Below are 13,928 nucleotides of genomic sequence, written 5' to 3'. Positions count from 1 at the left end.
AACGCCTCTTCAGCAGGCAGCAGACCATCTGTGAGGAAGCACTGGCCATGCTTCAAAGCCTCTTTAAAGATAGCATTCATTTTTCTCAAGTGGTCAGTCTGTTACACAAGTAACACATTATTTGACTCATCTAGCCATTTTTTCCCCTTGAAAATAGGTTGACAGGTTGGTGTCTGATGATGATTAACACACCTATTACTGGTTGTTCATTCATATGTCCTTGGCATCTTACCTTTCATACCTCTTCCCATTCACTTGTCTAGTTGTAAATTTTCTCACATTGGCTGTTGTGGATGTCCCAGTGTAATTGCAGTTGTTGTCATCTAAATTCTAACTCTTAAATATCAGACAAGCTATATATTATTGAGAACGCTCCAATGAGTCTGCGAGCATTCCAGGAGGGTTAAGAGTGGTTTTGTAATCCCCTCTCATTACCAGAAAATCTGGGCAAGTACGGACCGACGTCCCAAACCAGATGAATGTCAGAAGCAGGGCTGATGTCACAATACCAGAAATGTAGTTGGTAACAGCACCAAACCCATGTACTTAAACGTAAACTCCTGTATTAAAAAGTAATTTTTTATCACCAACATTGTTGTGGCAGACCATTTATTTAACATTTATTTAACATGGAAGGTTTGTAATTAACATATTCACATAACATGTGAAGGTTCAAATTCAAATTTTATTTGTCACACACACAACCATACAAAGTATGACATGAGGTAAAATGCTTGTAGCTGTGCAGTGCCCTGTTTCAAGTGAGAGAGGGTCGCCTCGGGAATGGCGTCTGGTGTTAAAAATCTGCCAAATCAAACCTGCGGGATTCATCTGTTGTAGCGACCCCTGGTGAATAGGACCTCCCATATTTCCATTATACAAGGATGGTCCAGCAGAGGTAACATGCTTGCTCTCTGCTCCAGCTCGCAAAGCTCTGTTGTCAGATGGAGACAGTGTACAAAGTCAGTCGCAGAAATGACATACACATAGAGTTTAATTCCACACTGGGGAACTTCACTTGTTACACCAACACAAGGGACAGGAAGAAAGAGTGAAGGGTGAAGTTCTAACATTACAAAAAGCTGAGGTGAAAACAAGTGTTAAAAGCAATGAAAAGTGTCCACTGCATCCACTTTCTCTGCTCTCATGCTATATTTGTTTAATCTTTGAAGTTTTTTACTCAGTTCTCCTGTTCCCAGTGAACTCCACTATTGCTTCCTCCTACTACAAGAACAAGTTCTGTTGTGTTTTCATCATGTTTCCAGAATTTTGATATCAAAGGGTGTCACAAGCATCTGTTCTGGGGACATATAGTACAAATAGTTAGATAAATATTTTAAAAATATATACCTGATTCCTGCTTGCCAGAAGCACTTAACAAACCATCAAACATTAAAACAACTGAACAGCTTTTAGAGTAAGGCAGTAATATTAAGTGTCAAAGTTCTCCATACTATTCCAATCAAAATATCCAAAATGTTTAGTAAAGTAAATACATACATAAATACAAAGAAAGTTTCATACCTGGATTTTTGAAATGTATTCACTAAAAGTGATTTGTTGGAGAAAAAAAAACAAACCAAGACAAAAACAATTTCACCGGCCTGCTGCTTAGAGTAATGACCCTAATTAACAACCCTACAGTGTGTAATCATGCAGGCACGCATGCTTGCAGGCCACTACATACTCATGTGAGGCAGACACATACCGTACCCCTTGTGCCCCAACACAAACCACTTCCAGTAAATTAGTGGCAGTAAATGAGGCAGCTGATGCCTGTGTGCTGTGCAGCCTGCAGCTCCCCAGTGGACACTTGACACGGCCTGGGCGACCCCACACTGGGAGAACCTGCACTGTGGCATGCAGAGTGGGGGAGAACAGAAAAGCATTAAGAAAATATGTGAGTGTGGTGCAGTGAAATCACTGGTACTTACGTGTATTCGTTAACATTCTTGTTCTCATAAATATATGAACATATTTCTAAATGTATTTATTATCTGTAATTGCTATCATAAAGTGAAACGCAACAGTATGTGAAAGCTGAGGTTTACACTGTGTGTAAGTGATCTCATGGGTCACTGAAAGGAACCCGTGGTGTCGTGTTTACACAATAAGATGGGTGCACTGGTGAACTGAAATGTCTTGTTAGACCTAAACAGAGAAGCCACACAGACCTCCCATATTTCCATCATATGGGGCCAATCCTTCAGAGTTGTAGATGAAAATACAAAACATTAGCCATTCAGATTTTTTAAAAAAGAACCTTTTTGCTACAATATAAAGGAATAACATGTCTTGTATATGTACAAAATCTGAATTAATGCGGTGCTGTTTAAATATAAAACGCTGTGTGAGGATATATTTTGGCATTTTGGTAGTATTTCAAATAAAATTGTATATTGTGGCGAAACAAGAATAATAAATACTGTTTCTAACCTATATCCAGCTGATGAAAAGGCAAAAATGGAGCAGGTGGCTTGTGTTATCTTAGCTGAGTCTCATACCATTCATAATGTTTTTCTGTAACAAAACATTGTGGCTGAAAAAGCAGAGCTAATATTACCCGTGTGCAACAGCTGAAACAGCACTGAGTATAAATGTATGTCTGGCATCACCTCACTGCTGATGTTCTGTTTGTGCCGGATAATTTAATGACAGGAGCCTTCAGCTTCTCCCTGGTGTCTTTTTTTAGGCCGTTAATTAGCAATAAATTGTGAAGCTGTTTGTCCACAGAGGAAACTTCACCCGTGTTACGTCCGAAAGTGACCGACAAATGATTTACTGCTGTTTCAGCACACATATGATATGTTACACATGTGCAGACATAAACACGTACACATGCATACTCAACAATCATAAACACATGCATCGCCAGATAAAAATCTAGTTACGATTTTGTGTGGATTTTAGATTAAACTATGTGTGAGCAGATAATTCACTCGCTGGATTCTAAAAACTGGATTTAGGACCAAGATAATTCATTTATCCAGCGTGAATCAGCAAACACGTTAGCAAAAACAAACTCGTGCGTAAGAGCAGCCATTGTGTTCATACTCGCCAGACCGTGTCATACCTGTGGTTATTCAGTCATAAAATACAGGGGCTCCCCCTGAGACTGGTGGAGCAAATCGCCTGTAGCCATATTTTTTGCTCTGTAATGATTAGTCATGTTTCTTTCTTGAATGTGACCGTACTGCAGCCTGATGCTAATGAAATTAAAAGTGATTAATAATCAAAGTAATGCTCCCTTCATGGCAAAATACATTGTGCTCATATTAACAGAGAAAAAAGAAACATTTACAAGGCCAGGAGCTTGTATTAATCAAATTTGTAAAGTTTAGCGTTGACATCAAATTTCAGGGAACTGGAAATTGTTTGGTTACTAGCGTAACGCCGGTTCTCTGTAAGCTTATTGCGGTATCTCGCCATCCAAAAATTACACGTGATAAATGATGATAGAGGCATTGTAGTGCATTCCAGCTGAATTTCAAAATTCCTAGTCAGAATTTTCAACTGGAACACCCCCTCAAATCAAATTTCCAACTCGAATAGTTAGAGCAGCCCCACCAACACTGACTTAACAAGACATGATGGCAGTCGTGAACATATGCAGTAGTAAAACTGTAAAAATTTAAAACTGTACAGCCACTATTGTGTATTTCTAACTCGATAAATAAGCCATACGCAGAGCACTGACTAGGCTCTTTCCATGATCACGCTGGAGATCTTTTAAGTGCAAAAAAGCATCATTGCGTTGTATTTCTTGTGATGCATGAATAACTCTACCTTGCTAGGAAGTAAAACAACTGACTTTGCTACTAAAACTTGCTCAATTCACGAGTGAAATCACTCACAGCTCTGAAACCCGATCTCTGAGGTAAATGAAATGCAGCATTAGTCCAGAATGTTTGAAATGAAATATGTTTACAAGGTAACATGTTTCCCAACCTTACGGATGGTACAGAAAGGATAAAACACAAGTTACAAGTTGGTCTTTTAGGGAAACACTAAATATCTTCTTTCTTGAATGGAGTTTTCTCCTTAAGGAAATAGTCACTCTTTAAAGGATCTTCATTTTTTTGAGTCCATTATGGCACATCACCAAAGGACTCCTTATGCCAATCTCTGATGCCAGTATCACTGAGTAAGGACTCTCAGAAGAACAGCGTGTGATCATTCTTCAGCCAAAGTGAGTGTGTGGGCAATTGCCTCAACTGTTAACCCAAACTACATGTTTCCAGCCAGCTGTCCTGTGGTATTTGTGCCACAATGTGGGTTTAGGCATTAGTAGGATGGGTCTTTCACTCCAAACTCATTGCATATGGGTGCACCCTTGGCATCACATTTAAATGCAATAGGAAAGTGTTATTTTTCAACATGCGTTTCCTAAACCTGTCCAAGTAGATTTTGGTGTCTAAACCTAAACTAATAAGCAAGTGAAAATGAAACAAATCAGTGAGCGATAAGTGAAACCAAGCTCTCAGACAGGACACAACCTTTGGTCTCTTGGCTGACGTTTTCTAACTTCTGCTGTTTTTTAATCACCTGAAGGTGAAACAAGAATGATTCATTTCTTTTGCTTCCACTCAATGTGATTAATTTGAATTTTGGTGCCATTTGAGGCATTATCGCCCTAAAAGAAGGATGGAATGAAAGAGGTCAAAGTTGTAACAGCATAATTAAACATCATTAAAGCTGTTTAGCTATTTCTGAGGGGAAAATAAACACTGAGTTGTAAACTCATCCTAATACAAATATCATATCGCATATAATATCACAGTGTTTAGACTTTATGAACACAGAATTCTTCTCTGGGCAGTGTGAGAGCATTGCAAGAATGGTCCTGCTTACTCTGTCTGATCTCTTCCAGGGGAGTTTGGATTAAACAGGTCAGGGTGTGGAGATCAGCAAAAGACCCTGAGGTCAAAAGTCAGCACCAAGAAAGACCTTTACATTCCAGCTGAATGCTCCACTCTACGCACATGCAGACACATATGCACTTTACCACTGAAACGACACACAGACTGTTCTATTTTTACCCAGAAAGGTTGTTGATGCAGCATTATTTCCTAAAACCTGCAACAAATCCAAAAAAGGTAATATTAAGCAACTAGAATAATAAGAATCTACTACAGCTACAAAATGTGTTGTGATTTTATCAGTAATGTCTCTCCAGACTACCTACGTGAGAGCTGAATCAACATTAACTCACAGGAAAGTGTGCTGTGTGAACACTTTTAATGATGTGGTTTTTTCAGAATTCTTTGGTAGGTTTGTTATCTACTGTAACCATTTATTAAAATGTTTACACATCATAAAACTATGCATATTGGGTTTTGGCAACCACATTCCTGGTATCTCAAACCCGGTATGTCATGAAACAATGTGGTGTAATTATACGCTCCATTTAGGCAAGATTCTTAGAAGAATATATGGTTAATACCGAAGATCAACACTTATTTTTATGCAATGACTGGCATGCTTTTCTCTTTAGCCAGATGACTGACGCGAACAAGCAGTTCAGCAAATACATACAATTTGCTGAGCTCGTGTTAAAACACTGGTTTATAAAACTGCAGATGCTCCTCAAATAAGAGGGATAACATGTAAAGGAATGAAATAAGTAGCTGCTGAAACACTGGAATAACACAGGATGAATGCTTATTTTAATTACACTCTCTAGGTCAAGGTTTATTTAGGAATGCTTACAAGTGCTAAGAAAAATCAAGCGAGTTTCCTGTGTGAATCACTCCGTGGCATCAAGTATCATGGAAATGCATCATAGCCAAGCTATCGTGACTATAATCTTTTTTTCTCCTCTTTTTCCCAGAGCACCCCCGTTGTTCCTGAGAAAGAAAAAGCTGGTAAGTGCTTGCTGTTTTTTCATTATCATTTGTGCCTGCCTAGATGAGAATCTTATTATAATTTTTTTTTTCGGTCACGTAGAAGTTGTGAAAGTTGTCTTCAGTTTGTCTGGTCTGCGCCTAAAGTGGTTTATGTGAGGAGATTCTCGACAATTTGCGATGGATGTCCTGTGTTCACAACACGAAGCCGTTGCAAAGTACTGAGAGAGAAGGTGGAGTGTTTGACTGAACAAGGACAGACTGTGGTGCTATGAGGCTCTGGATATGAGTGTAGATAAGATCCTAGACTCATCTACGAAACCATCAAGCCTGTCGCCTTTCCGAGATAAGAGCCAGACTGGATGTCGAGTCTGTGCCCAAAACTTTGAACCTTTCCCTCGTTTACCTTTTGCCCTCACTTTCCAGACTCTGTATAAAAAAGAAAAATGGGGGAAAAAAGCAAATAGAAATAATGATCTTATATCAAATACATACAGCAGCACACAAGTTTCTCTAAGCAATATTTATCGAATAATTTAGCAATACAAATAATCAATTCTGAATGAATGAATCTGATGAAAAGACTTATTTCTATTGACATGCTATATCATTACATTGCAATTCTTCCAGTGGGCCACTTTATTATGAATCGATCTAAAGAAAAAACTCAAATCTGTAGTGAATGCTCCCTCCACTCTCTATCACATAGTGCACAGAGTGGGTCATCAGGAAACTATGGATGTACAGACCTACTTGCAGACAGACGGCAGGGGAGCAGTGTTCATTAAACACCCCCCCATGTCGTCAGTATGCTGGTAAACAATACCAGAGAGGTGGTTCGACGTAGGAGATGAGGCTTTCATATTGCCCCCTGCTGTCTCAAAGCCTGATGAGAGTCCTCACTCAGGCTTGCTCTGTCTGTCCCTTTCTCTCTCTAATTAATACCACTATTGAATGGAAAATGTCACAAACAAGTCCTTGTGTGTGTGTGTGTGTCTGTGTGTGTGTGTGTGTGTGTGTGTGTGTGTGTGTGTGTGTGTGTGTGTGCATGCTGTGCATATGTGAGTGCTACCTGTATTCTAAGTTAAAGCTTGGAAAAAAAGCACTTTGGCAGCTTCAAAGGGGTCAAAGTCTGTTCTTCAATTTTCTTAAATTAAATCACTCGGACTCCCTGTAAGCAAGTTATGTAACCTCCATCTTTGCGTCTGTGTGATAGGGCCCAGGACTGTGGATGGAGGGGGAGGATGGGGTTGCAATGGGAGTTTTGGGGGCGGGGGGCACAAAGCCCAGTGTTCATTGTGGCACTTCAAAGCCCTCTCTGTATCGCCAGCATTTAAGGCCTCTTGGAATGACACATTTCTGACAGTGTTACATCACACGCCATGCCCTGAAGGCTCCTGCTGCACTGCTATGAAAGACGGCTCATTCATGGTTAATTTTAGTATGTGTGCAACAACAGAAGCTCACTAGTGATCAACAAGACGTTTCCACAGTCCATGCTCCCTAATGGCACGGTTGATGACCTGCTTGTGGCACTGGATGTACCTTAGCCAGTGTTATGGCTTGGCTGCGCACAAAGACCATGTGTCTGTTGCTCTGCAGAGTTACAGCTCCTGTCCTGCTGGTTATTGCCTGATTTTACAGGGCCTGCAAAGCACCAGTTAACTGTAATGGCAAGAAAAGACACAAGACATACCGCATACCATTGGACGATAAGGACAGTCATGATGAGGTGAGAGATGCGATGTGTATGTTATGCTGCTGAAACTAAGAATACACTCAGATTTATTCATTTATTTATTCATTACCACAAATGTATTATTACTATAACAAAGAGGCAATTTTTGTTAAACAAAAAAAGCCTCTGTTTATCTTCAGAGGCAACTTTTTCTTGGATAAAAGATAGGAAGCTGACAGACTTGACTCGTGGGAGTAAAAACACAACAAGGAAAACAGCGAAGACAGCCTATATTGGAGAATTTAATATTTTTAATGCTTTCTGCTGTAGCTCTGAACACTACAAGCACTCCTTTATCTGCTCTTTATTTGAGCAGGTTAAGGTAGCACATAGTTGGTATGGCTGGGTGAGGTTTAACAACTAGGGTTAGCTACTGTGAAGCTTTTCTTACAGTACTATTGCATCATCTGGGAGTAACCTTTATTGCCAATTTATGACTTAAAAATGTCATAGACATCGCCCTCCATGTCATAACCAGAAACTGAAATGTGAAAGCAGAAAAACATAATTGTTTATTATAGCACTTGGTTAAATCCATATCCAGTACAGTAATGATAATTATCTTACTGAAAACAAATCTTTATTACCAATATCCTAAAATATTTGATTACCTATATTTCATAATTTGCAAGCTAAAGAGAAAATAGCTAACAGCTAAATGATGGTGTTTTAATTTTTGAAGACAGAGAAGACAGAGTGTAGCAGATAGAGCACAAAGTGACCAAAAAAAGCTAAATGTTGGCATTTTTATTGTTTATGATTCAAACAACAGCTTCTGTTATTTGAACCAGTGACAGGCATCTTGCCAAAACAAGATAATGTGTTTTTTTCTTGGCTGTAGTTGAGTTTAGAGGCACCATGATCTGCCTAACTGATCTAAATATAAAACAGTGCAAATATAAAACACAATGATGGGCATCCAACCAATAGCAGGGTCAAATCCTGGCTTTTTACCTGGACCTACGTGTCTTGGCTAGCAGTTGGCGATAAGAAGAATAAGGAAACTGGAGGGTTAGATACCCTCAGTGGGATTCTTCATGCTCCGACTGTGAGTAACTTGCCTCATCATGTCTGTCTGGCGCTGTTTTTTTTTCCTGTTTCCCTGTTAGTCACTATTCTTTCCAGTTACAGTGATGTTACTGGTATTTACGGCTGATGGTAAGATAATTGTTTATTAGAAGTGACCTGAGCGTTAAACTGTGGGGAACCCAGAATGAATCATTAGACAATTTCACATCAAAAAAACTCCCTTTTGAAGGCACAGCCGTCTGATCAAGTGAAAAGATATCAGTGTGGGGATAAAGTCAATAGTTTCTGATCTGTAATGTCAATATGATTCATGTGAAGATTTTAATCTGAAAGAAGCAGCTAAAAAGATGTTTTAACTATATTTAATAGTTTGACTTATACGGCACCAAATCACAACAGCAGTTGCCTCAAAGTGGTCTATTATATTATAAGGAATACACTTTACAATAAGCGAAAAACACCACAACAATCAGTTGACCCCTGTGAAGTGGGAAGGAAAAATTCCCTTTTAAGGGGAATACACCTTCACCAGAACAAGGCTCAGTAAATAGACAGAAGGCTTATTGTGTAAAAGAGACAGAACTGATCCACTCATCCAATAAAACGGGAAAAAAAAAAGAAATTTAAGTATATTTTTCTAATTTCTTTTCCTTTAGTAAAAGTTCTTAGAAATATGGTGTATCTGTGAGGAATATGTGACAGACTTAGTCATCTGTGTAAACAAGTAAATCAGTCCTCTGAGCACAGATGGTGTCTTAAGGATCACGTTTTCTCTGCAGATCTTGTGACTGATCATTTTGGCTCCAACAGACCACGTTCCCACACAGCGTCCCACTTAATTCAGAGAACATCACAGTTAGCAGAGTTGAACAACTTGCTTTTCTCATTTGCGACTATTGCCTCTTTCCTGCAGCTGCGTGCCCTCTTAACGACAGCGCTGTCATCTGAGAAAGCGCTCTGACAGATGTAAACAAGCTCTTCGTATTTGGAGCCAAGTCAACAGCAGCTCATGACTGATGTTTGTTTTCTGTTGCTTGTTCCTCTTCTTTAATTGAGTCTGCCATATCCCACTTTTTGCCCTCACCACTTCATACCAAGTACAGGAGTCAATGTGTTTGTGCAAGGTCACTTTCCTGGCCTCCCCCATCCGTCTCTGATGGCCTAACCCCCCCCCCCAACCAGCCCCTCCTCTCCCCTCCCATTTGACACCCTCTCCTTTGCTTCCTGTCTGGAGACTGGTAGTGTAACATACTGCAGCTGAGTTGGTTTATATTTCAAACTTTTGAGTCTGAGGTGGAAAGATTTACAAATGCAAATCACAACTGTTCCCTTTGAATGTACATAATCCAATTTCCTCATGCTTGATGTCAAAGGATATATGGGATAGTTTGGAATTTTAAAAAAGTTTGGAAGCATTTGATGTTTCACTGTTCTGCTACTTCAGATTTCTGGTTGAATCATATTGTATTACAGTAAGTGTTCCTCCTGTGAATTTTGAGAGCTCTTTCTTTGGGCATCCATCTCCTGTACTGTGAAAAGGAAACCACACATGAAGGGGAATTTACAACAGGAACTCAGCCTCCTGAAACTCCCGAACCTACAACAACAAAAGTCTCTCCCCTGTTCTATAGAAATAAGCCAGAAGAGGTGAAAGAGGCCTTGCGTCATCAGTCTTATTATAGCTGTTCAATAGCTATTGATTCAGTACCCGCAGTACATGCAACATATGTACTGCTTGTAGAAGAAGAAGGCTATCATGGAAGCTGCCGAGTAAATGTTCTACATGGATGGTGAGAAATTTATATTTGTCACTGATTTTTTATTTTAGTTTTTTGGTAATGGGTTTAGGCTTGATCCCAGTCAGAGACACAAATCCTTTTGGGGTTGCATCAGGAAAAAAACATCAGCAAAATCAAACATTTGGAGCTACCTGCTGTTGTGACGTAAAAGAAAATTGTCTTTTTTTTTTTAGTCTTTTTGCATAAAGAAACCTTTTTGATATTGGTTGTATTTTATTTTTAATGTCACCATTTATAGAAACTATTTGCACTTAGCATCTGTGGTATGATGCAGTCTTGGCTAATAAGCTGCACTAAACAATCTCATGACATTAGGTTAAGGTTGAGGTAATAAGTGCTGTTGTGGTTTAAAAAACCCTCTCTGACCTTTCTGACACTTACCTTCTACCTCTCTGTGTGAAGGGCACACGCTACTTTCTGCGCTACGTGCCGGTAACAGGTGTAATGTGGGTAAAAATTTCCATTTGGCGGGTAATTCTCTGAGGTTGTCCACCACAAAGGTGAGTCAATGGAACAGGGTAACTGCAGAGAGTGTATAGAAGGTCAATAAACATCACATGTTTAACAAAACCATCAAGTTGGTTTCATTCTTGAATACATTTAATAGCAAAGTAGATTTATATAAATTATACAGGTCCTTCTGTATAATTTATTTCAAATAAGGACCATGTCTTTAAGGTTGCATACATAATTATTACCTAAATATCTATGTAAATGTATGTATGTATGTAAATTTGACCAAAAAAAAGGACATTTTGTATCTCTGTGATGCTTAGCCAGTGGATTGGCTTGTCTGTCTCTTGGTCAGGAAACCAAAAAGTTAGTTTTAGACATCGGATGTGAGAATATTTTTTGCAAAGGCTTTCATCACATGAAATAGATATTATTTGGCTTTTGCTTCAAATAAGAAACATGGATAAGTTGGGAGGTAACTAAGTAACCAATTGATGCCATTCTGGATATGTCACTCCCTATTCTCTTTATTACCATTTTCAAAGAGGTGTATATCCTCTTAAATATATTCTTTATCTTAAATAATCCTGGAGGAATTTTCATCCATAGCCAGGAGGTTGTAAATCTCCCCAGTGATGATGGTGTAGCATGCCAATCAGTCCTGGCTCAGCAGGCTCTGTCACTCCCTGGCTGGTTTATTCCCCTTGTTTGGTTGTCAGGGAGAGAGACTGAGGTTCACTCAGATTCTCACTCAGTTGGTGGATTTTTTTCCTTCATATATCTTAAGATGTCGGGTTTTTTTTCGTGATTTCGGAAACTTCATTTTTATACCTTGAATTAACTGGTAGCTAGCATGTGAGGGAGTGTATAGTTCTGCATCTACATCATAACTTACGCCATAACTGGAACCCCATTTTAACCCTACGCAGCAAAGTTCTGCGTAACCTGACGAGCACCTCCTGAAAATTGTATCTACACGTCAGGTCAACGCGTAGCACAATGACTAGAATGGCGTGGAAGTTTGCAATGTGGGGACAAAAGAAGTTTCCGGTTACTATGTAAGTTAGGATGTAGGTTTATCACAGAAGTCTAAATCAAGCTTAAGAAATCAAGTGGGTGGTCACATCAAAGGAACTTGCACACAATTACAGTCACACTGTGGCACACACACACACATAACACATCTTTGGCTTTTCTGTAATGGGCGCATTGTTTTTCATAGACATTTTAATGGAAGACCCTGGCATACTGTTCCTATGCACTGTTTGAAGTCTTCCCAAAGCACAACGCCCCTGTCTCCATATCTGGGTCAGTATGTTGGCATGTAACCCTCTCCAGCCTGTATTCTGTGGATTCGGGTATTCGTGCACACTCCTGGCAGGCTGTACACTTGTTTGACAAAGGAGGCATTTGGCAGTGCTTTCCTTCCTGAGGTGTGAGACTTGCATTGTTTTCTGCTTCAGCATATTTACCCTCATATCCAGGTTACAGTCTGCGTATTGCCCCCTATCACAGGTATACTGGAGACAGAGAGGGAAAGTACACCGATATGTTGTGATACACATACTGACCCAGATGGTTTCTGTTTGTGTCCTGGCGTACGCACACAAGCGCACTCGCCTGAAAACAACAACTCATGTCATGTGAATCAAACCAGTGTGTGAAGAAGGAACGGAAACTCGGATACTTCCATAGTTTCTTTTTCTTTATCACGCCCTAATCCTTATTTATTAGGTTGTCCAGGAGGTCAGTCCACAGTTGTGGGAGCATGAACTAAAAGGTTGTGAAAAGGTTAAGATGCGACAATCCAACGTTATGAGTCTCAGCAAACCCCGGAAGACCATAAAGTCAACTGGCCGTGATGAGCACAATGCTATCTTGAAACTGCAATTAGCCTAAGCATTACCTTCACTTGCTGGAGCAATCAGCATGACTGGCTGATCTTTCTCAAGTGTGAGCTTAGTGTGAAATGTAACAAAATGCAGTTTAGCAGAACACAAATAGTCACACACACACACACACACACACACACACACACACACACACACACACACAATGAGAAACTATACCAACATACGAGTATGAGACTGTTGGGCCTAAAAGACGATAGAGTGTTTTTAAGTTCAGTAAACTGTGAGAAATTAACTTTTTTTCTGGGTGGGTGATTATTTGGGGGCAGCATAACAAACTGAATGCAAATAAAATTATTATCACCTTATAATATATTTTTCTGCAGTCTTCTTTCTGGTCAAACAATCACTGTTTGTCTTGTCTTTTCATTATCTTCTGAAGAAAATATGTTGCGCTTTAGCTGCTAAATTCTCCATGGCAATCACTAGCTTGTTGCTTGCCTTTGTACTAAAAATAATGTCCTGTTGTAGCTGGAAAACACAGTTATCTCACTTAATACTGACTTATGAGTCATTCAAGCACAACTTTGGCTCAGGTATGACACACGACACAAGAACTGGACTGAAAACCAGTGACAACAGGTTTTATGTAGTGATACATCCAAGTCTTTGAAACAAATCTTTATCACAACAACAGGTGAGGTCAGGAGAGAGGTACAACAGAGCCTCTGCAGCCATCTGTAAAACATGGCGAAGCCTCTGTCGTAGTTTGGAGCTGCATTTTAGCCAATGTTATTGCAAGTCTTTTTAAAAGTTATGGGATTATGAACACAGAAAACCACATTATGATTTTGATCTATAACACAGTACCATCTGGAAAACATCTGATTGGCAACAGCTCGGTTTGTCAGCATGACAATGATCTCAGAAAGAAAGAAATCTGGAGAACTGTTCCTGAAAACTACTCAAAGAGATTACAAGAAAGAGTTGAAGAATAAAGGTGGTCATAACAAATACTGCAAGTATTTCCCAGTTTCCTAGCAAGCATGCTGATGGATGCATAGGAGGTCATTTGGGATTTAGTATTTTGCCCAAGGGCAAATGGAGAGTAGAGGAGCCAGGTACCAAACCTCTAACCTTCTAATTAGTGAATGACCCTCCACCTTTTGAACCACAGCCCTTAGTTTATTGATTGGTGAATTTACAATTGCAGTTT

General features: G+C 39.5%; 1 protein-coding gene across 2 annotated transcripts in view; it reads left to right on the top strand.

The window, feature by feature from the left end:
• dlc1 (DLC1 Rho GTPase activating protein) overlaps nt 1-13,928 on the top strand; it is an 81,705-nt gene that overhangs the window by 18,298 nt on the left and 49,479 nt on the right. For both annotated transcript variants that reach the window (XM_084931391.1, XM_084931390.1), the window contains exon 5: nt 5,831-5,864. In XM_084931391.1, the coding sequence (XP_084787517.1) occupies nt 5,831-5,864 (34 nt within the window). The remainder of the gene's footprint in view (nt 1-5,830; nt 5,865-13,928) is intronic.

This window comes from Perissodus microlepis, chromosome 6 (genome assembly GCF_051167445.1).
Source record: "Perissodus microlepis isolate ML-2025 ecotype Zambia chromosome 6, ASM5116744v1, whole genome shotgun sequence".
In the NCBI taxonomy this organism is placed as follows: Eukaryota; Metazoa; Chordata; class Actinopteri; order Cichliformes; family Cichlidae; genus Perissodus; species Perissodus microlepis.
This window is presented reverse-complemented; position numbering and strand designations above follow the sequence as displayed.